The 24,398-nt window shown below is 38.4% G+C and overlaps 1 protein-coding gene across 1 annotated transcript in view; it reads right to left on the bottom strand.

Moving 5' to 3' along the window:
- ISY1 (ISY1 splicing factor homolog) overlaps positions 1–14,532 on the bottom strand; it is a 33,052-nt gene extending 18,520 nt beyond the window's left edge. Inside the window, exons 1-6 of the mRNA XM_006909047.3 lie at positions 14,256–14,532; positions 12,213–12,235; positions 11,570–11,621; positions 10,763–10,828; positions 10,539–10,581; positions 577–689 (exon numbers count right to left, since the gene is read on the bottom strand). Coding sequence (XP_006909109.1) covers positions 577–689; positions 10,539–10,581; positions 10,763–10,828; positions 11,570–11,621; positions 12,213–12,235; positions 14,256–14,258 — 300 coding nt within the window. The 5' untranslated portion in view covers positions 14,259–14,532. The remainder of the gene's footprint in view (positions 1–576; positions 690–10,538; positions 10,582–10,762; positions 10,829–11,569; positions 11,622–12,212; positions 12,236–14,255) is intronic.
- Between the last annotated feature and the right edge of the window lie 9,866 nt (positions 14,533–24,398).

The following is a 24,398-nucleotide window of genomic DNA, read 5'->3' as shown; positions in this document are numbered from 1 at the left end:
GCTGTTTTTAAGATTTTTTCTTTTTCACTGATTATAAACAATTTGATTTTGTGTGTGTGTGTGTGTGTGTGTGTGTGTGTGTGTGTGTGTGTGTGTTTTACATTGGGTTATGGTTCTAAAAGCTTAAAAGCCACTGTTCAAGAGTGTTGCATTAATAAGAGTCCAAAGAAAGGAAAGAATGGAGTGTTCCAAGGTCCCCTCAGGTAAAAATCCAATAAATGTTGCCCTAATTCCCAAGGAGTTCAGAGAAGGATGTGAGAGGGCCACGGTCATTTTAAACAAGAGGCCCAGAGAGACTAAGTAGCTTATTCAGGAACATCTGCCTGGTAAATACACGTGCCCTGTCTGCTCTGAGACTAGTGCTATAGAGTCTTTAAGCATCATCCAACCCATCCTTTTCATAGGTTTCCTGTCTACATGCAACAGGCACTTTTCAAGCCTCCTTTCATTTCTTTAGTGCCTACTCTTTGGTAGGCATGGGCTAGGAGCTACAGGCTCCTTGACAGGACCTACCCAGCCTGCCCAAAAGCTCCCAAAACTCCTTCCCAAGAGCCACTGGCGCTGCTGCTTACTTACTCCATAATCAGGACCACCCAGCTCTTTTATCCGGACCTCCCAGTGTCCTTTCTCTCTCAGCAATTTGTTAATTTCATCATTCAGGTCACGAATTCGAAATTCACCTAAACCAGCTAGAAAACAAAAACATTTATACATTTCTTCAAAATATCACTCAATTAATATCAACATCTACCAAGGGCCTATAACATAAAAACAGTCATTTAAATTTATAAGAAAAACCAACTACGCTCAAATAAATAAAAGGGCAAGGTTTACATACAGAGCTCCCACCAGCATAGGAAAAAAATCCTTGAGAAAAACTTCATCCTTATTAGCAACCAAAGAAATATAAACCAAAGCAATCCTGCAGTTCATTTACACAACAATTAAAGTAGCAAAATCTTACAGGTGGGGGGACTTAGCATTCAATTCCAGCAAAGATGCAGCAAGGCTAGTAGCCTTCTGTATTGATTTAGTCCTTTCAAGATAGCAATGTGTTGTTAAATGGGAACATCATTTGGCAAAGACTATAGCCTGAGAATTAGGCCTAAGGGACTAACTTAAAAAGATGCGCACAACGGAGTTTGTTGAGGTGTTGTCTATGATGGCTAAGAGTAGGGAGCAGCTGGGGCATCTCACCACAGAAGAGAGAAAATGGTTAATGAACTCTGGTATGCTGAAATGAAACACCGTATGGCTGTTGCAAGGAAGTACCCTCCCTTTCTCCATTGAATTGCTCTCTACCTTTGTCAAAAGTCAACTGATCACATATGTGTGACTCTACTTATGGACTTCTTATTCTGTTCCATTGGTCTATGTTTCTATCATTCACAAATACCATATTATCTTGAATACTGTAGCTTTATATTAAACCTTGAAATCAGGTGGCATGAATACTCTAAGTGTTCTTTTTTCAAAATTGTTTTGGCTGCTCTAATTCTCTTGCCTTTCCATTTAAATTTTAGAAACATATTGATAACATATATTTAAAAAATCTTGTTGGGATTCTGATTGTGATAGTATTTAAAAAGAAAAAAGAATCGATATCTTTCCTATACCAAGTCTTACCATCAAGAGATACTGTACATCTCTCCATTTATTTGGCCTTCTTTGATTTCCTTCATCAGTGTTTCATAGTTTTCGGCATACAGATCACACATATATTTTGTTAGATGTATATTAAAATATTTCTTGTGCATTGATGCTTTTGTAGATAGCACTTTAAAAAACGTTCCCGTTCCAAATGTTCATCACTAGCATATATAAATAGAATTGATTTTTGTATACAGACCTTCTACTGTGACCTTGCTAAACTCCATTATTCATTTTAGAAATCTTTCTATAGATTTTTTTGGAATTTTCTACATAGAAAATTATGTGACCTGAGAATAGAGCATTTTATTTCTTCCTTTCCAATCTGTGTGCCTTTTATTTATTTCTCTTGCTTTACTGCACTCTAGGAATTCCAGTATGATACTGAATAGAAGTGGTGATATATCTCTACCTTCTTCCTCATCTTAGGAAGAAAGCACTCAATCTTTCACCATTAGGTATGAGGCTGGCTACAGGGTTTTTTGTAGAAGTGCTTTATCGAGGTAAAATGTTCCCTTTTATTCCTGGTTAGCTAAAAGTTTTTATCATGAACAAATGTTAAATTTTGTCAAATACCTTTTCTGCATCTACTGAGACAATCATATGGTTTTTCTTTAGAATGGTGATTCAGTGAATTATATTAATTTTTGAATACTGAATCAGCCATGCATTCCCAGAATAAATCCCACTTGGTTGTGCTGTAATGTCCTCTTTATCTATTGCTAGATTTGATTTGCTAATGCTTTGTTGAGGATTTTTATGTCTATATTCATAAAAAATATTGGTTTTAGTTTTTTCTTTTCTTGTAATGTCTATTTCTGATTTTGGTATCAAGGTAACATGTACTAAAATTTACAAAATGAATTAGGAATGTTGCCTCTTCGTTTTTCTGGAAGAAACTGTATAGAATTGGTATTCCTTAAACGTTTGGAAGAAATGACAAGTAAAGTCATCTGGGCATGGAGTTTCCTTTGTTGGAAGGTTTTTAACTAAGAATTCAAATTCTTTAATAGGTATAGTCTACTCAGGTTATTTATATCTTCTTGAACAGTATTTCTAAACGAGGCACTACTGACTTTTTGGGTTGGATAATTCTCTGCAAGATGCTTAGCAGCATCCCTGATCTCTATCTACTAGATGCCAGTAGCACTCCTCCAGTTGTAATAACCAAAATTTCTCCAATACTGCCAAATTTCAAAATTTCAAAATGCTGCCAAATGTCCCCTGGGGGCTGAAACTGCCGTGGTTAAGAACCACTTCTCTAAAGTGAGATTTAAGAGTTTGTGTCTTTCAAGGAGTGACCCATTTCATCTATTTGGTAAAATACAGGCATAAAGTTATAATATTCCCTTATTACCCTTTTATAGAGTCTGTACTAATGCTCCCAATTTCATTATTGATATTTATAATGTGTCTTTTTTTTCTTAGTCAGTCTCACTAGAATTTTATCAATTTTATTGATCTTTTTTAGGAAGCAGCCTTTATTTTCTCTATTCATCTTCTGTTTTCAATTTCATTGATTTCTGTTATCTTTATTATTTCCTTCTTTCTGCTTTCAATTTAATATGCTCTTCTCTTTTAGTTTCCTAGGGTAGAACCTTAGTTCACTGGTTTAAGACCTTTCTTATTTTCTACTATTTTAATGCTAAAAATTTTCATCTAAGCCTTGCTTTAGCTGCTTTCCATAATTTTTCTTGTCCCCTAAATTGTGACATTATGTTCTCATTCTCATGCAAGTAAAAATGACTTGGGAGTCTTCTGGTCAAGACAGCAGAGTAGGTAAACTCTGTGCTTGCCTCCTCCAATGACCATATCAAAATTACAACTAAACTATAGAACAACCATCATAATAACAACCTGAAGACCATCTGAATAGAAGTCTTATAAATAGGGATATAAAGAAGAAACAACGTCGAGACTGGTAGAGGTGGAGATGCAGAATGGGCAGGTCCCACACTCATGGTGTGGCAATTAAAAATCAGAATAGGTATCTCAGCTACTTACGTTCGTTCCTCCATGAGTATCAAGGAGTCCCAGCCCCATTCAGGGCTCCCCAGCCAAGGGCTCCAGTGCCAGGAAGAGGCGTCCCTATGACACCTTGCTGTGAAAATCCAATGGGGATTACATCCAAGTGAGAGAGAGCTGCTGGAGACCTCGGCGATGAAGGTCTCAAAGGGCCCAAGAACAAATCTACTTTGCTCTGGGTCCAGCATAGAGGCAGCAGCTCAAAAAACACCAGGGGCATATAGGAAGGAACTAAATTGACTAGGGCAAGGACTGGAAGAGCAGGGTTCAGGACATCCTTCTCCAAGGATGGAAGTGTTGGCAGGTGCCACTGTGCTTTTGTTGAACCCTACTCCCACACAGCCAACCAGCACAGGTAGGTACCAAATATGAACTTTCCATTAGCTTGGCTAAAAGTATTTCCACCACTAGATAATTACCTGACACCATACCACTCCCACTCATGCTCCTCGCAAAACCTTTTCCAGCAGCAACTCCAACATATTCAACCTGCCTCACCTCATGCCACAAAATTTGTAAAATTTCTCAAAGGTCAAGAAACGCCCAAAAAGCAGCCACTGACCTCAGTGTACCCTGTACCTCTTACTAAGTAAATTCAAGCCAGACACAAGCAGCGAATGGTCTCAACATACATAGTAAACACGCCCATCAGAAACTCCACGATTAGTATAAGAAGCTGCCATTCATGGATTGGAAAGTAGCCACGACTAGGCAGACACACTGAGTACAAGCAGCAGCTGAATGCAACTCACATCATGATACCCAAAAAGGGTCCAAACTCTGACACTAATGGCAGCCAGCCTCAGTGCATAACCTCTATCAAGTGCAACCAAGCCTAGAACAAACAGCAAACAATCAAATTCTAAGAGGAGGCCCCAAACCACAGAAAAAGAAGCAGTGGCTAAACATGACCTGCACTGGAGCTCCTCTGAAGAGGCTCCAGAACCAACACACCTGATAGCCAGGTTAAGACCACACCACAGCATCACCCAAACAGCTCCACAAACCACACACCCGAAGGGCGCACTCAGCTGGCACCAGAGCCCTGCTAAAGTGACTCGAGCTCCATGGGGCCAGACCCCGTATAACATCTCACCTGCGACAGTCACGCGCACCCTCACAGCCAGTAAGCCTGACAGTCAGTCCCACCTACTGACATGCCAACAGCAACTGAGGCTAAACGACAAAAAAAAGAAAGGCACACACAAGGGAAAACCACAAAACACCCAGGTCAGCTGAACAGGGAGACTGCGCCATTGGGTCCCACAGGACACCTACTAAAGGCCACTCTACTAAGACTGGGAGATGTAGCAGACCTACCTAATACACAGAAACAAACACAGGGAGTCAGACAAAATGAGGAGACAAAGAAACATGTCCCAAGTGAAAGAACAAGATAAAACTCCAGAAAAAGAACTAAACGAAATGGAGACAAGCAATCTACCAAGTACAGAGCTCACCGATTATAGGGGAAGAATAGATGAATTCAGGGACAACTTCAACAAAGAGATAGCAAACATAAAAATGGAGACAGAAAACAAAAAAGAACCAGTCAGAAATGAAGACTACATTAGATAGGATCAACAGCATATTAGATGAAGCAGAGGATCAAATCAGCGATCTGGAAGCCAAGGTCATGGAAAACACCCAATCGGACAGCAAAAAAGAAAAGAAAAAAAGAAAATTAAGATAGTTTAAGGGACCTCTGGGACAACATCAAACATTCACATCATAGGGGCAGCAGAAAGAGAAGGGAGCGAGCAAGGGATTAAAAAACCGATCTGAAGAAATAATGACTGAAAACTGCCCTAACTTGGCAAAAGAAATAGACATAAAAGTCCAGCAAGCTCCGAGAGTCCCAAACAAGATGGACCCGAAGGGGCCCACACCAAGACACATCAAGACACATCATAATTAAAATGCCAAAAGTTAAATACAAAGAATCTTAAAAGCAGCAAGAGAAAAAGCCAGAAGAAATTAATACAAACTATTCAAAGTGATGAAAAGCAAGGACCTAAAACCAAAACCAATACTCTACCCAGCAAGGCTATCATTTGGAATCAAAGAACAAAGAGTTTCCAGACAAGAAAAAGCCAAAGAACTTCATTGCCACCAAACCGGTATTACTATTACAAGAACTGTTAAAGGGTCTTCTTCAAGAAGGGGGGGAGGGGAGAACATAAATATGAATAATAAAATGATAATAACTATATACCTCTCGATAATCATTTTAAATGTAAATGGATTAAATGCTTCAGTCAAAAAACAGAGAGTGGCTGATTGGATAAGAAAACAAGACCCACACAAGAGACCCATTCAGATCAAAAGACACACAGACTAAAAGTAAAGGGATTAAAAAGATATTTCCTGCAAATGGAAACCAAAAAAAGCTGGGGTAGCAATACTTATATCAGACAAAATAGACTTTAACAAAGGCTGTAACAAGAAACAAAGATGGGCATTTCATAATAAGGGGTCGATCCAACAAGAGATCTACGCACCTAACGTGGGAGCACCTAAACATATAAAGCAAATACTGACGGACATAAAGGGAGATATCGAGAGTAGTACAGTAATACAGTAATAGCAGGGGACTTTAGCACTCCATTGACATCAATGGATAAATCATCCAGACAGAAAATCAACAAGAAAACAATGGCCTTAGATGACACATTAGACCAGATGGACTTAACTGATATTTATAGGACATTTCACTCAAAAGCTGCAGAATATACATTCTTTTCAAGCGCTCATGGAACAAATTTCAGGACAGACCACATGTTAGGCCACAGAACGAATCTCAATACATTGAAGAAGACTGAAACCATATCAAGCATCTTCTCCAATCACAATGGTATGAAACTAGTAATCAATTACAAGAAGAAAACTGAAAAGCACACAAACACGTGGAGGCTAAATGACATGCTACTAAACAATGAACACATTAACAAGACCAAGGAAGAAATCAAAAGATACCTTGAGACAAATGCAAATGAAAACACAACTACCAAAACCTATGGGACACAGCAAAGCAGTTCTAAGAAATTCACAGCAATACACCCCTACCTCAAGAAACAAGAAAAAGCTCAAGCAATCTAACCTCACACCTAAAGAAACTAGAAAAAGAAGAACACACAAAGCCCAAAGTGAGTAGAAGGAAGGAAATAATGAAGATCAGAGCAGAAATAAACAAAATAGAGTCTAAAAAAAATAGAAAAGGTGAATGAAACCAAGAGTTGGTTCTGTGAAAAGATAAAAATGGATAAACCTTTAACCAGACACATCAAGAAAAACAGAGGGCCCAAATGTATAAAATCAGAAATGAAAGAGAAACAACAACCAACAGCACAGAAATACAAAGGATTACTTAAAAAAAAAAAAAAATACTAAGAAAAATTATACGCCAACAAATTGGACAACCTGGAAGAAATACACAAATTCCTAGAAACATACAACCTTCCAAGACTGAATCAGGAAGAAAGAGAAGATCTGAACAGACTGACAACTACCAACAAAACTGAATCACTAATCAAAAAACTCCCAAAAAACAACAGTCCTGGACCAGATGACTTTACAGGTGAATTTTACCAAACATTCAAAGAAGAATTAATGCTGATCCTTCTCAAACTGTTATAAAAAAATGAAGAGGAGGGAACCCAAACTCATTTTACGAGGCCAGCATGATACCAAAACCAGACAGAGACACTACAAAAAAAAAAAAAAAAAAAAAGGAAATTATAGGCCAATAGCCCTGATGAACATAGACACAAAAATCCTCAACGAAATATTGGCAAACCAAGTTCGGCAGTACATTAAAAAGATCATAAACTACAATCAGGTGGGATTTATTCCTAGGATCCTGGGAATGTGATACGCCACATCAACAAAATGAAGGATAAAAATCATATGATCATAACAATAGGTGCGGAAAAGCACTAGACAAAATCCAACATCCATTTATGATAAAAACTCTCACAACATGAGGACAGAGGAAGCGTACCTCAACATAATAAAGGCTGTATATGACAAACCCACAGCTAATATCATACCCAACAGTGAAAAGCTGAAAGCTTTTTTGTTAAGATCAGGAACAAGACACCGATGTCCACTTTCACCACTTTTATTCAACAGAGTACTGGAAGTCCTAGCCACAACAAATGGACAAACAAACAAACAAACAAACAAATAAATGAAAGGCATCCAAATTGGAAAGGAAGAAGTAAAACTGTCATTATTTATTGATGACATACTATATAGAGAGAACCCTAAAGAGTCCACCAAAAAACTATTGGAACTTATAAACGAATTTGGTAGCGTAACAGGATATAAAATTAGTATTCAGAAATTCAGAAACTGGTTGCATTTTTGTACACTAATAATGAATTATCGGAAAGGAAAATTAAGAAAACAATCTCATTTACAGCTGCATCAAAAAGAATAAAATACCTAGGGATAAATTTAATCAAGGAGATAAAAAGACCTATACTCGGAAAACTATAAGACACTGAAGAAAGAAACTAAAAAAGATACAAATAAATGGAAGCATATACCGTGCTCATGGATAGGAAGAATTACCATCGTTAAAATGTCCATGCTACCCAAGGTAATCTACAGATTCAATACAATCCCTATCAAAATACCAATGGCCTTTTTCACAGAACTAGCACAAATAATCCTAAAATTTGTATGGAACCACAAAAGACCCCGAATAGACAAAACAATCTTGAGGAAAAAGAACAAAGTTGGAAGTATCATGCTACCTGATATCAAACTATATCACGAGGCTACAGTAATCAAAACTGGCATAAAAACAGACACAAAGATCAATGGAACAGAACAGAGAGCTCAGAAATAAATCCAGCCTTTATGATTAATTAATCTATGACAAAGGCAGTAAGAATATACAATGGGGTAAAGACAGTCTCTTCAATAAAAGGTGTTGGGAAAACGGGACAGATACACGTGGAAAAATGAGACTAGACCACTTTCTTATACCGTATGCAAGAATAAACTCAAAATGGATTAAAGGCTTAAATATAAGACCCAAAACCATAAAACTCCTAGAAGAAAACATGGGCAGTCAACTCTGTGATAACACTCTTAGCAGTATCTTTTTGGATATGTCCCCTCGGGTGAAGGAAACAAAAGAAAAACAAATGGGACCACATCAAACTAAAAGGTTTCTGTACAGCAATGGAAACCGTCGACAAAACAGAAAGACATCTACTGAATGGGAGGAGATATTCACAAATGATACATCCAATAAGGGCTAATACCCAAAATATATAAGAAACTGATAGACTTTAACTCCCAAAAAACAAACAATCCAATTAAAAAATGGGCAGAGGACCCGAACAGACATCTCTCCAAAGAGGACATACAGATGGCCAACAGACATATGAACAGATAGATAAACAGATAGATACTCAGCATCGCTAATCATCAGGCAGATGCAAATTGAAACTACAACAAGATATCACCTCACACCCATCAGGCCGGCTATCATCAATAAATCAACAAACAAGCATTGGCAAGGATGTGGAGGAAAGGGAACCCTCATGTAAATTGGTACAGCCGCTATGGAAAACGGCATGGAGGTACCTCAAAAAATTAAAAGTAGAACTACCATATGATCCAGCAATTCCACTTTTGGGTATTTATCCAAAAAAATCCAAAACACCAGTTCAAAAAGACAGATGCATCCCTGTGTTCACTGCAGCATTATTTACAATAGCCAAGATATGGAAGAAACCTAAATGCCCATCGACAGACGAATGGATAAAGAAGAGGCATTACTTGGACATAAGAAGAATGAAATGTTACCATTTGCTACAGCTTGGATGGACCTAGAGGGTATTATGCTAAATGAAATAAGTCAGAGAAAGACAAATACCATATGATTTCACTTATATGTGCAATCTAAAAAACAAAACAAACAAACAAAACAAACAAATTCGTAGATACGAAGAACAAATTGATGGCTGCCAGATGGGAGGGCGCTTGGGACGATGGGTGAAAAAGGGGACAGTATTGGCAGTTATAAAAATAGTCACAGGGATGTAAAGTACAGCATAGGGAGTATAGTCAATGATACTGTAATAACTATGCATGGTGTCAGATGGGTACTTGACTTATTGGGCTGATCACTTTGTAAGTTACATAAATGTCTAATCACTATGTTGTACACACAACAGTAATATAATATTGTATGTCAACTGTAATTGAAAAATAAAATATGTATATATTAAAATAAAATAAAAATAAATCATGTATCCCCTCCAAAAAAAATTCTAATCTCTTTTTGGTTTCCTCTTGACAAAGGGGTGGTTTAGAAGTATGCTGTTTCCATATATTATATTGTATGTCAACTGTAATTGAAAAATAAAATATGTATATATTTTTTTAAAATAAAAATAAATCATGTATCCCCTCCAAAAAAAATTCTAATCTCTTTTTGGTTTCCTCTTGACAAAGGGGTGGTTTAGAAGTATGCTGTTTAATATCCATATATTTGGGAATTTTCCAGATATTTCTGTTGCTGATTTCTATGTTAATCTATTATAATCAGAGAACATACTTTGTATGATTTCAATTATTTTATAGCCCAGAATATATTCTATTTTGGTGAATGTTCCTTGTACTCTTGAAAAAAAGAAATTGTCTTGTTTTATGTTAGGTGAAGTGTTGTCAGGTAGAGTGCTCAATAAACGTCAGCTAGGTCAAACTGGTGATAGTATTGTTCAGTTCTTCTATGATAAAAACTGATTTTCTGCTTTTTTTGTTGATTACGGAGAAAGGAGTGTAGAAGTCTCAAGTCTTGTGAATCTGAAAATGAAGCACTTTAAGTAGATTGACTACCTTACCATTCTGAATTTGAGCCACTTTTTTAGAGATCTCCCCAATGATCTGTGAAAAAAGTAAAAGGTAATTAATTCTTATGTCTTTTGAATATCTCTAAAAGTATAGAAGAAATATAATTCAAAATTAGTAATTAAAAATATTTAGAATTCTGATTTAAGAGCCATTTGGATAGTTAGCAATTAGAGACTTGTTACTTCTAATAAGATCAGATTCATCTAGAATGTACCTGTCGTCTCCACTTCTCAGCTTTGGGCAGCTCAGTACATTCCGAGGCAAGGAAGGGTCTTCGTTCCTAAGGAAAAGCAAAATATACACGTTGCCACTATGCTGTATAAAATTACAAGCTTCATGCAACATTCAACTGATTCAGGCCTGAAGTCCAAAATGTTTAATGGTCTAAATACATCTGAAGTTTCAGTTCCAGATCATCTTCATCAAGCTCAAACCTCACTCTACAATCTCTCTCTCCTTAGGAAACAACTACATAGGCAAAAACATTCATTGCTTTGTATCTAGTACAGTGAACCACTGTAAATAACCTAAAAGTCAAATAATAGAGAGATGGCCAAGTAAACTAGGTTATAACCATTTCATGGCATATTTATATTAACTTAAGAAATGATGGCTCCCATAGTTTGGAATAAATTTACATGTGTATATCTAATTTTTAAAAAACAAAAATATTCAAAGATTGGTACATTTTATCTCTAACCTTCCTCAGTCTCCATTAAGATCATTTACTGGTTTCAGCTCCCCATAGCACTTCCACTTCTTATTATTCAATATTAGACAGAGCTGGAATAATATGGGAATCCAATTATCATATTACATAAGATATGGAAGAACAAGCAGCCAGATTATCACACTGCGCAGCTATAGAAAGGTACACCTGGAATTCAAGTGTACAGATTCAAAACTGTGTCAGCAAGTATAGACAAGAAATAGGAAGATTGAAGTTTGAAGTCTTTCAGGATGGAGATTTACCACATTTGATCTTGATATTTTACAATTCATGAGGAAGATTTACACCAACCTTCACTTTTCCCTCTTCCAATTGAGCTTGGCGAAATCTTGCTAAGGCCGTCCTACCAGAAATAAAGGAGACTCTGTTAGATTATGCTCACAGATTTCCTATCACCCAAGTTCCCTGATGGGTAAATCTGCTACTGATTATATTTAATGTCATTCCTGTGTGTGTGTGTTGTGTGTGTGTGTGTGTGTGTGTGTGTTATGATTAAGAAACTACAGAGAAGTTATGAGTTTCCATGTTCCAAAGAGTAGGGATTATAAAACCATCTGTGTTCCTGAACACCCAAGTACCTACTTTACTTACATTGTGTAAAAGGACTGTTGGAAACTCTACTTATCAGACCACTGTGGTGAGCAACACATCCAGATGTTAAAAGACTAACATCATGGGGTATTCCAACTGTCACTCTCACAGCCCCTACGCCATCCCCAGGTGAATAAATGTTCATCCATTAAAATTCTGAGAGCTATCAGTAAACACTAATGGAGAAAGCAAATGGGAAAATATGGGAACACTATTTTAACACATGTAGAGAAAGGAACATATACCAAAAGACTCATATACCAAAAAGGCCAACACACAAAGAGCTCCATGGTAGTAATTAAGTTATATAAAATTTACAGACAAAAATCGAGTTCATACTTACATGGCCTTTTCTGCATTTCGGGCCTAAAAGGAGACAGATGAGAAGAAAAATACCCATATTTAAAATACTTTTTTTTCCCATTTACTTTTTAGAGAAAAGTTTCAGGACACAATCACAAGCAGAATGCTTGAACTAGCATACGAACACAGTAACAAAAAAAATAATAATAAAGGATATCCAAATCCTGTGACTTTACTTACGCTGCTACCTCTACCTAAAATCTTTACTCCTTCACTGTCCCCAGCTCCTTGGATCTGGCTCTTATTCATCCTTCAAAATTTAGCTGTGTCATCACCATCACAGGGAGTTCTTCCATAACCTACTTCCTCCCAGCTAGGCTGCTACCCTTTGCCTGGGTTTATACCTACCATGGCACTTTCCACCCAACACCACAATTGTCTGTTCCATGGCAATGGAATTTGAGGAAGACTGGCTTTTACAAAGTGAGTTTTATTTAAGTACTGTCACACTAGTGTCAAGTCAATTATCCCTGAAAACACGTCAGGCAGGAAACATGTTTTCTGGGTATAAGTAGAAAGAGTACCTGCTGAGTCACGGAATTAAATTTTACTCCCAGCTCTTTCATTTACCACCCCTGAGTAGTAGTCTCTCTAAACCTCAGTTTCCGCATTTTTACAACAGGGACCATAACTCTTACCTCATAGAGATGTCATGATGATTTAATGAGATAAATACATGAAGACATCAGGTATGCAGTTTAGATGCTCAGCAAAAGTGAGCTCAATTGAAACAAAGTTGGCAAATGCTTGGTGGATAAATTAACACAATATCTACCAAGGAATAAAACAAAGAGGCTCTCCCAGGGAAAGCCATCATCTTGAAGGCTGAAGCTGTGTCCTAGCTATTTCATTAAAGCCTAAAGATCCTAAATACTTAATTTGGTGTTTCTCAATGCTTACTCCATGCATAAAACATCATGCTAGGTGCTAGAAATTCAGGCATGGTTCTTCCCATGGAACTTCTCCCAAAACAAGGAATCAATGGTAAGTGATCAGTGACAAGGACATGTACCCAGCGTGATGGAAGCCCACAAATATGAATGTGTGATGGTGACAGCTATATAAAATACCCAGCAACTCCTGTATCCAGTAATATCCAGGCGTAGGATCCTTCTCTTCTTCCAGGGAATAGAGAGAGGGGATTCCCTATGCTTGCCAGATTTCAGAAACCAAGAGCCTCAAGGCTGAGTAGGGCAGTATGAAACGGTAAATTTGGGGCATATCCTCCTACAGAAAGGGTCACTTCTAGTCCACTGGTTTCTCTGGTTCTTGTGCTCATCAATCTACAATGGCTTCCAATACAATCCTATATTGGAATTATTCTATAACCTTACTACGGCGTCCAGTGCGTCTTATGGGGGCCTCACTTAATGAAAATATTATTGTAACCACATGTATAGTATCTTCCTTGTACCTGCACTATGTACATTCTCATATTTACCCCTCGTGAGTGCTTCCTGAACAAATGAAGCCAACAAACCACGCCAGACCAGTGATCACACCCTCATGCAATAAGACTATGACATTCATTCATTCGTTACTGAACACCTTCAACGTGCCAGACACAATTAGACATTAAGAGGGCAATGCTAAAAAGACCCTACCCTCCTGAAATGTATATCTTGTGGGGGAGACTGAGAACAGACATAAATCAAATAATCCAGAAACAAAGTCACGACAGCTGTTTATCTCCACTGTGAGACTTAGTGACAAACAATCCAGCCCATGGCAGGCACTGTGACTCGAAGACGGTCCTTGCGCCTCTCTGTTCCTTAGTTTCCCCTACTGATTACGTAAAGCGCTTCATGGAGATTAAAACACTATCAGAAGATAGTAACGCGGCCCCCGAAATCCTAGTTTCCTTCTCCAACTTCTGACAGCGAGGCAGGAAGAGAATCCCCAAGTTACAGTCTCTGAAGCCTGCAGTGATGCGCGGCTGTACCCCTACAAGGGCCCCAGATGGGACCGAGAGCCCTCACAGCCCGCCCGCTCACCTCCTCCCTCACCCATCCACGGTACTCACCATGCTGCTAGTGAGGGCGCTGCCCTCAGGCCGCGCGGCTCCAGTCCAGGGAGCTTCCGGGCCTCAGCAGAAGACAACCTTACCGGGAACCAAAAATTTAACTGACCCTCACTACAGATTTTCCTGTCGGAAGGAAAAAAAAAATGGGAAGGACCGGAAATTAGGGACCGGAAGTGAAACTGAGAATTAGCCAGGTAAGGGGAAGGAAATGCAGGCGCGCTCCTATCAGCCGCTTTCCTTAGGCGTGCGGATATCGAACCGCTCGAAGGATGAGGGCGTTGACAAAGCGCTCGAAGGATGGGGGCGTTGACAAAATTGCGCTTGCGTAGTGGGACTGACATGTCTCTGGCTCTCGCGATAAAAAAAAAAAAACTGCGAAATTTCTCGCGTTAACTATTGGAAGCGGAAGCGGGCGACACCGCGGTTGTCTGTAAGGCTACGTGAGGTTGTGGTTGCTGCTGTAGATACACATCCCATCGGCCCCCTCTTTGGTTCTTCTTTTTGGAAGTTACTCATCCTCATCCCTCTGAAAGGACTGAATTCTCAAAACCTACTGGGCCACTGGATAGGATCATCACCCCGCCTGCGTGGATTAGGCAGCTTCAAAAATGAAAGCTGCAGTCTCCAGCTAGCGAGCGCAGAAACGCCTCTCGGCAGATCACAGCAAGAGTCTGTGTTCTCCAGGAGCTGGAACTGGCCGGGCTTCGCAAATTCCTTCACGTTTCCTTGTCATATTTACTTGGGGCCTGTGCTTTTTCTGAGATTTTCTCCAGGAATCGTGGAGCCTGTCAGAGCTGGACCAGTGCTTGAAGTCGCCCTCTTTTAAAATAAATTTAATGTCCAGGGAAGAAAAGGTCACTTACCTGGAAGAGGAGGAGAAGGTTGGTTAGAGTGGTGACATGAGTGTCACTGACCATAGATGCGTCCATTGTGTGACGGGCGCATTGCTGGCATCAGAAAGTCCTTAGACAAGGACCAGGAAGACAGGGAAGAGGGCCACTGATAGCGATAGCTAGTCCCACGTGCTGTCAGAAATGGAGTAAGCTATGATGCGGGATTTAGGTGAGGGCTGGTAGCGAATTCAGTAACAGCCACTTTTCGTTCTCAAGCATGGTGCTTCACTTCTGGTGACTTCCTCTACCAGAGGACCTAACCAATGGTGGGCACTCCAGCTGCAGCCAGGAGGCACGTGGTTTGGGATCAGACAAGACAGCCAAGTACTTATGGACACCAGGATCTCGTGTCTGAACCATGACAAGTTTTCTCAAAAGTTTTAGGTGGGCATATGACCTTACCACTAGACTCCAACTTCCCACCTCTCTGGCAACTAGGTGGGGAGTTTTGATTAAATAATGGCCAATGGGAATTGACTAAAAGGAATGTGTGCTACTTAGTACCATAAAACTATGAACATGTCCTACCCTTGCCCCTTTCCCTTCTCTGCTGAGAGGTTAAGATGAGAACAGCCACCTTGAACTCAGAAATGGAAGTACTAATGATGCCAGAGTCCCCTCCCAATGCTGGAACACCTAGCTCTGTAGAGTCAAAAATAAATGTAACCTTTTTTAAGCTGCTGCATTTGGGGATCTTTTATTGGAGTTGCTTTAACTCTCAAGCAGTCATTCCTCACTCAAATATATGTATGTGCATGTATGTATGTGTATATATATAAACTTGTAGTGTATACACACACACACCCCTTCATTAAATCCCTAACTCTAGAATGCAGATATCATTTGTAACTTGATTCAAGAAGCATTACCTCTGTTGATTGTCCTTCCAGCATCCATTTCCTCTACCCACCCGCCTGAATTCCATCTGGAAAACTTCTGATTCTGGGAAAGGGAACTGATTCCCAGCTTTAAAAGTGGTTAAAATAGGAGAGCTAGGTTAAGCCAGTCAATTTATCTCACATCCCTAAGCATATCGATTGTTGGGCTTAAGACCCAAGCTGACCTAGTCAGAGTGAGTCTCAGGACTTGCTTGCAATTGTGGGTGGAATACATCCTGCTGGATGTCAGAACAGATGTAATACCAGAAGCTGCTGTTAGCTACTTTTGGACTCCAAGGGGAGACAATCCTTAGTATTTGGTGATATCGTTGAGTTGCTGAATGACAGGATCAGTGTGAACAGGGAAAGGTGGAACATTTAGAACATTATGGATTCATAACCTGGTTACACTACCTGTTAGCTCTGTGGCCTTAGATGACTTCCTCAACCTCTCTAATTTTTACTCTGCTGTGAAATAAGCATAACAGTATTTATCTTTCTGTTCTAATTTTTCTTCATCCAGGAAATTTGGGACATTAGCCTTACAGAGCTGTTGTTTTAAAGGAGACACTACATATAAAGTGCTCAAAGCAGCACATATAAATAAAGTTCTCAATAATTATTTCAAAAACAAGAACCCCATTCTCTGCAATCACATCTATTATGTGGCCTACCTAACTCCCATGTACAGTTAGCTGGGCCAGGCTCAGGGGCTTCCAGGACTTTGTAAAAGCTCTAATAACCTCTAAAACACCAGATTTAAGATTTACAGGCCTCACCTTACTGGAATACTTTTTTTTTTCCCCTCCACCCCTGGCATAGGTCTGGCATGTAAGATCTGATGACTGAGTGAAAAAGCAGAGACAGTAGGCCTTCACTGCCTTCTCTTTGGGCCAACAGCCCTGACTTACAGTGTTTACTATCCACTCTAAGTTTGAACAGCATTTTTGTAGTATTAAGTCTCTCTGTACTCATATTCCAGTATCAATCACACATCTTATCACAATACCTTATCTAATTTATCCACAATTCTGATCTATCATTAGATTACAGCACTAATCCATAAGATAGCAGTTGGAAACTTCTGGCCATGGGGCTGAATTTGCTTTACAGGGCTGCTTTGACTTACATTATTTTAGAAAAAAAAAAAAAAAAATGGAAAATCTCACATAAAAATCTCACAAATCCTAATTTAGGGCAACATGGAACCCACACACTGCCAACACAAGAGAAAAATCCTAGTGTTAGATCACTCTATGTTATACTCCTGAAACAAATATAATATTGTATGCCAACTATAATCGAAAAATAAGAAAAAATATTAAACAGGTAAAAAAAGATCAATCCAATTTATAAGCAGGGTAGAATAATACATTTAACTGTGAGGGAAAAATCTAATATTAAAAAGATTTGTCTGATCCAACAAGCAGAGACAGTACTTTTACCTAACAACACTCATATATATGTACTCTAGTACCCATCTGAGGGCCTCAAATACTGTTCACTAAATGAACAAGGATCCATCGGAGGGCAGGTGTGACAGGCAGAAAAATACCCGCTGCCCTCCCCGCCTCACAGATGTTCATATCCCAATCCCTGAAACCTGTGAATATATGACCTTACATTGCAAAAGGAACTTTGAAGGTCTAATTCAAGATTTTGTGGAGAAGGTAATCCTAATTGCCCTATGACCCCAAAGTCATCACCAGGATACTTACGAAAAGGATGTCAAGAGTCAAAGTCAGAGATGTGACTATGGAGGCAAAGGTTGAAAGGATGAAAGCAGCCCCAATTTTTCATTTTACTCCCCTAAGACCAATTTCTAATTTCTGATCTCTAGAACTTTAATTTGTATTGTCTTCAGTCAATAGTTATTTGTTACAGCAGCAATATGAAACTAATATAGATTTTGATACCTGGGAATGGACTGCTGCTGTAACTAATACCTAAAAATGTAGAAGTGGTTTTGGAATTGGGCATTGGGCAGAGGCTGGAAGAATTGTGATGACAGGAAAAATCCTAGAATGCTTTGTATAGACTATTAGTAAAAATGTGGATGTTAACAACTCAGCTAGTGAGGACTCAGAAAGAAGTGAAGAGCATGACAGAGAAAATCTATAGTCTTAGAAAACACTATAAACAGACTGTTCATAGAAATATGGACACTAAACCCACTGCTGGTGAGGGCTCAAAAGGAATTGAGAATTGTTTTGGGAAACCTGAAGAGAATCCTTATACAGTAGAAACTTAGCTGAATTGTGTCCTATAGTTATGTGGAAAGCACAACTTGTATATAATAAACTTGGTTTCTTTTTGATGCTTACAGTAAAATGCAGAAGCAGAGATAAATCTAGGGAAGAACTGTTAAAAAGGAACCTGAACTTGTTGATTTGTGAAATTATCAGCCTATCCACACTGCAAGATACTAAAATTAGGGGATTCACTCAAGAGAAGTGTGCTCTGGAGAAAAGAGCAAATGAGTGGTAGAATGCATTTACTAATGCCCCAGAATGATCAAAAGGTCAGAATATTCATTCACACAGATGGTTTTTTTAAGAGGTGAGGTGTGTGATTCATGGATCTCCCTCAACCAACTCAGGAGAAGCCAGAAATAGAGATAGCATTATCCAGGAAACATCTGTAGAGAAGCCTCTTGTTTAATGGTCTGAATTCCCATGACACACACAGGAGACCCACAAGGTTGAGAATTTTACATCAGCATAAACACTGCCAGCTTGAACTGCAAGCAACAAAAGAAAAAGTCAAAGATGGCTATTGAACTCCCCAAATTCTACATGAAGGCAACAGGCTGATAAAACTACTCAGCTATTAACAAGTGCTACTCTTCATGAAAAAGGGTGGAAAACTCCTAGGGCAGCTCAAGCCCAGAGGATACTTTCAGGCCTTAAAACCTAATATCGTTTGCCCAGTTGGACATTTAAATTAGTTGAACCCAATGACTCCATTTTTCCTTCCATTTTCTCTGATTTTGAAGGGCAGTGTCTATTTCTGGTGTCCTATGCATATTCTACCATTGAATTTTGAGGACATATAACTTAAAAACAAGTTATGAAACTACAGATTAGGAAGAATTTTGCCCATCATATCCAGTTTTTTACCCATATCTAATTTAGGTGGTTTAGACAATAAGATTTGAGACTTTGGAGCTGATGAGATTTGGAGATTTAGATGAGATTTTACTTTGCTCTGTTTCGCTAAACAGATAATAGGTTGACACTTTCAGAGATGCTGAGGTGAGGTGAATGTATTTTGCATGTAAGATGGCTGTGAGTCTTTAGGGGCCAGAGGCAAGACTGAGGTAGGAAAAATAATACCCTCCCCAAAGACATACATGTCCTAATCCCCCAAATCTATGAATATTACCTTACATGGGAAAAGGGCTTTGATTAAATTACAGCATCAAAAGGAAACTAGTACAGTTGTCTTGGGACAAGTAACAAAATCAGAATAGTGATCTTAGAGCATTCTGTTCTTAGCAGAATATAAGGATGTAACAGTATGAGCATAAAATAATAAAAAGTAATTTGTAAAAGGCCGTGAGTTCATAATGTTGCTAAAAGTGTACAAAATAGTTGTAAAGGTATGAAAAGGAGTTCTGTTAGACACTTCTAACTACATAGGTGTGTACCTGTTTTACATCTGAAGTCAAAAAATAAATTCATCCAAATAAGCCAAACAATTCAGAAAACTTATAAACTATACAAAGAACCAAAAAATATCTATGGCCTAATATCAGTTTAAATTAAAAACAAATTTGGAATCAAGATCTAAATGCCCGTGAAAAATTGATTTTCAAAATGTTGCTCAAGCATGAATTAATGTTTTAAAAAGACTGTTCCCTCCTAGCATTAGAGACTCTTTCCTCAATTAAGTGGAGCCAAGTAGCTGTCATAGTCCCTGGAAGGACATAGGCTCTTTTTCAGTTCCATACAACACCACTTCCTCCATTTTCCAGCTGACCAGCTTCAATTACATCACCATCTGCTGTCTTCTAAAGGCTCTGGAGTTACTGGCCACACAGTAAAGGTTTTCCTGAACTGGTTCAACCAGCCTACTTCAGACTTGCCAAACATACTGAGAGGTATTCCTCTCAGGTGGCACAAAAAGAATCTGGAGGCACTACTTGAAGTTTAAATAAAAGTAACAGCTATCATTTAATGTTCTACTCAGTGCTGAGCCCTTTACCAACAATGTCTCATGTAATCCATAATGATCCTACAAGATAAAAGAGTTGGGTTTTTTGGTTTTTGTTTTTTTCACTGAATAGATAAGGAAACCTGAGCTTAAAGCTACTTGTCCAGTTCCAAATCTAAGCCAACAATTAACTTAGAGCTGAGATTCCAGTAAGGTCTGACACCACAGCCCATATTGTTTGCATGATGAGAATGGTTTTGGAGGTCCAGGTACAACAGTACCAATAGACTTTGGGGGAGAAAGTGAAAGATTACTTAGCCAGGTTTTAGAAGTTACGCACTTTAATTCCTGGCATCTTCTACCCTGGGCTTGCCTTTTTAAAGATTTAGGGTCCTTTCACTAATCATTCTCCAGGACCAAAGTATATTAGCATAGATCTAGATATTTATCACCCATGGCTCCTAAAACTTTTTGGTGCGAGGTTGATGAGGGAATTTATAATGCAAGGAAAAGAATGAAGTCACCTGAACCTACTGATCAAGCTTAGTATCCCCAAAAGGCAGGCAGTCTGCCATTATATGTATCCTGATATGATGCAAGAGGAAAGTACACAGCACCTCCTTGTGGTATCTTGCCTTAAAAATAAAATAAAATAAAATAAAATCGAACTTTTAGACTACCACTTTACAGAAACTGGGAGATAAAACCATGTGAAACAATACTACAAGGATGCAATCAGCCAAATGCTGGCAGTCGGGAATTCAATTTTTTTCCAATAAAGAGGGAACTGTTACAGATTTAAGGACGTAAGAGACATTACCAAATGCAATGTATACAGAGCATTTGGATTCTGAATGAAACAAACCAATTAGAATAAAATATTCTTTCATCAACTGAATAAAATTAAACACAAGACTGAGTTTTTCGTGCTACTAAATAATTATTAATTTTGTCAAACAATACTGTGGTTGATTTCAAAACTTATGGGTGAAATTATATAATGGTTGAGATTTGCTTTAAAATATTCTAATCAAAATAGGGTAGGGGAGATCAAAGAAAGTTGATGGTTGTTTAAGTTGGATAATAGGTACAATGAAATTCATTGTCTCTATTTCTTTAAGATTTTCCTTAATAAAAAATGTTTTAAAGGGTAAAATGACATCAAATGGAAAATCACATTTCCTCCATATATTACTATCATTTTGCAAATATTCCAACACATTTTTTGGTTGACCCATCTGACTCAGAAACCTAATGAAACAATTTTGTAAAAAGTCAGTATCAACTTGGCAGCTAGGATAATTCTGATATAATTCTGAAAAGTGGCATGAAAACCACTAGAATAAATAGACTCTCTTCCACCCACAACAGAGAATCAGCAAAGGTTTCAAAGTCAGTGCCAAGTTCTTGCTTCTGCTCTCAGGTGTACTGTTTAAAAAACAAAAATCTGAATGTCCTCTTCAGGAAATAGGGTCTGTGACTGCAAGCTCTGACCTCTGCCATATCTGTTCAGGTTCACTGTGTGAAAACTATCACCCAAAATATTGGTGGACAAGCAAATGGTCACAGCTTGGAGATGAGTGTCACCTCATCTGTGTTAGACCTATCATTTATACAAATATAGTTTCTGACTTTTCCAATTAAAAATACCACCTGGATGAAATGCCCATCCCTCTAAAAGGGTTTATGCCTAAATCAGCCAGAAATCTTTTCCTGACCTCAAACCATTCACCCAGGTCTAATCAATTTTTTTCCGCTGCTGTTTAAAGGATTATGTTGTTGAAAACATACTGCCTGATAAAGGGCCTTCCGGTAAATACAAATTCAAAAAGAGCTGTAAGCATTCCTAATCAATTCTAAGGGCTCCAATGACCATTTAAGGCTACCTCATAAATAGCAGGTCCATCAGCCGAGCATGATGTACTAAGAAACATCCTTAGTTCATTTGCTTAACACATGAATCTCTGTGGCCTGATCCAGAAAGTATAAATGTAGGAAGCAGAATGACTGGATTCTCCTATTCTCCATTTGGGGAACTGCTCCCTGTTTTACTCCACATGCATCCACTTTAATTGGAGGCCTCATTATAACCTTGCTCCAATGACTGTCATTATTGGGGACACAAAAAGGCAAGTGAACCTCAACTAAGAATTTTTCAACAGGACCCAAAGGAAGAGGATTGTTACTGTGAAGCCAGGAAATAGGATTATGAGAAGAGCAGGTAGCTCTGCTTATGAAAGTCCATTTGAAGGAAACGGAAGAATTCTTACTGATAAGTCACTGAATTAATTACCTCTCAGTCTGCCACCAAATTATTTTTGCCTAAGCTTGGTCACTTAGCAATGTTCTGTGGGGGAGACCAGAGTAGTCAGGTTCTATGCTCTGGTTCATGGGTCATACTGCAAAATACCTTCAATGAAAAAATGCAATGCCAAAATCTAAGAACCACAATAACAGGGAACAAAATGACTGGGAAGTACAAGGACGACTCGATGGAATTGCCCTTGTCTCCCAAGCATATTGAAGAGTGTTGTTTTTTTTTTTACAAGTGAGAGGAGGAACAGAAGTGCGAAAAAAAAAAAAATTTGTTATTTTTAAGAAACCACTTGCCATTACATATGTATCAGCTACCTTAGGAGGCAGGTTTAATACCACAGCTTGCTATCAAAACATTTACTAAAAAATTACAAATGGCATTTAAATTCCTTGTCAAGGTTTCCAGTGGGGCTGAAAATGGATGCATGTGAAGAAGATACATTTATGTTCTTTCAATTCTAAATCAAGCAAAAACAGATAATTACATGTAAACCACTGCAATTAAGAGTATAAGCAGTTGCCTGAGTGGTTTTCAAATGCTAACTGCACTAATGCTAAGACCTTGATTACTTAGCCCTGTAGTTTTCGATCCAGTGGCACCCTAGAATCAACTGGAATCATAAAATACTGATGCTCAGGACTGACCCTGACAAATATAAGCCAAATGTCTACATCTCTGATTAAGAGATTACTAACACCTAGGACCATAAGACAGTCATTAGGACTTACGCTTTTAAACTGCTAGAGCAGTTACATGCTTTGATAGCAAGCACTTAACAATCAAAACAGTAGCCCCTAATATTTTAAGTTATTTTAGAGCAAATGGAATGCCTAATGCTTATTACATACCAAGGTCCACTGCAAAAACAATGTGCTCAAAACCCTTTATAGAATCTATTACTGATATAGAATCTACTTAAAACTGATGTAAGAAAGTCCAAATTTGTGGAAAAGATTTTATAAGAGTTTATTTGAGCCAAGCTGATAACAATGCCAGGGAACAACACAAATGCTCCTAAATTCCATCTAATTTTGATATGCATAGCAAAGCTACACTGTTAATATCTTTTAGCTGTGATATACCACAGTTTTAAGTAGAGGTTTATCATAGACTGTTACAACAAATACTAACGTTAAGGCAAACACATCCAAAACAGAGAGTAATAAACAGATGGTAAAGGACAAGTATGTACTAAAAACTTCTTTTGACATCCCCAAAATGTCAAGGTTTTACTTCTGGCACTTTAAGCAGACAAGGTTACAAATACACCTGTACCAGACGGCATAACCTAAATGTTTTCTGCTAGAGTCAACCACCCCAAAGCCTTCCACTATCGATCAAAGGTAAATGTGCAATTTTTTGCACAGTCCAGTGTAATGCTGCACTGGACTCCTCAAAATTCAAAACAATGTGTACAGGTGCCTCAGTTGTGTCCCTAAGTTAATTCCATCATTGTAACCTTTCACTACAGTGTATTGGTTCCTTGCGGAAGAATGGAATTCTTGAAAGAGGATTTTCTTTTTCAGTTGTTTTTAGTGTCAAAGCAAGAATGCACAGACCATTTTTAAAAACTGTTTTGCTATACAAGCAAAAAGATATAGGCTTTGTGGTATATCACAGCTAAAAGATATTAACAGTGTAGCTTTGCTATGCATATCAAAATTAGATGGAATTTAGGAGCATTTGTGTTGTTCCCTGGCATTGTTATCAGCTTGGCTCAAATAAACTCTTATAAAATCTTTTCCACAAATTTGGACTTTCTTACATCAACATTTACTTGGCATAGTACAGTAGGATTCTGAAGCCCACCCAGGACGTGAACCCGGAGCTAAGCACAATCGAGGGCCCATTATGCCCTACCAAGCCCCTGCTTCACATCGAACTTGAGTTTCTCTTAGAA

The sequence above is a fragment of the Pteropus alecto genome, unplaced genomic scaffold (assembly GCF_000325575.1).
Source record: "Pteropus alecto unplaced genomic scaffold, ASM32557v1 scaffold191, whole genome shotgun sequence".
NCBI classification, from domain to species: Eukaryota; Metazoa; Chordata; class Mammalia; order Chiroptera; family Pteropodidae; genus Pteropus; species Pteropus alecto.
Note: the sequence above shows the minus strand (reverse complement) of the source record. Positions and strands in the feature narration are given on the sequence as shown.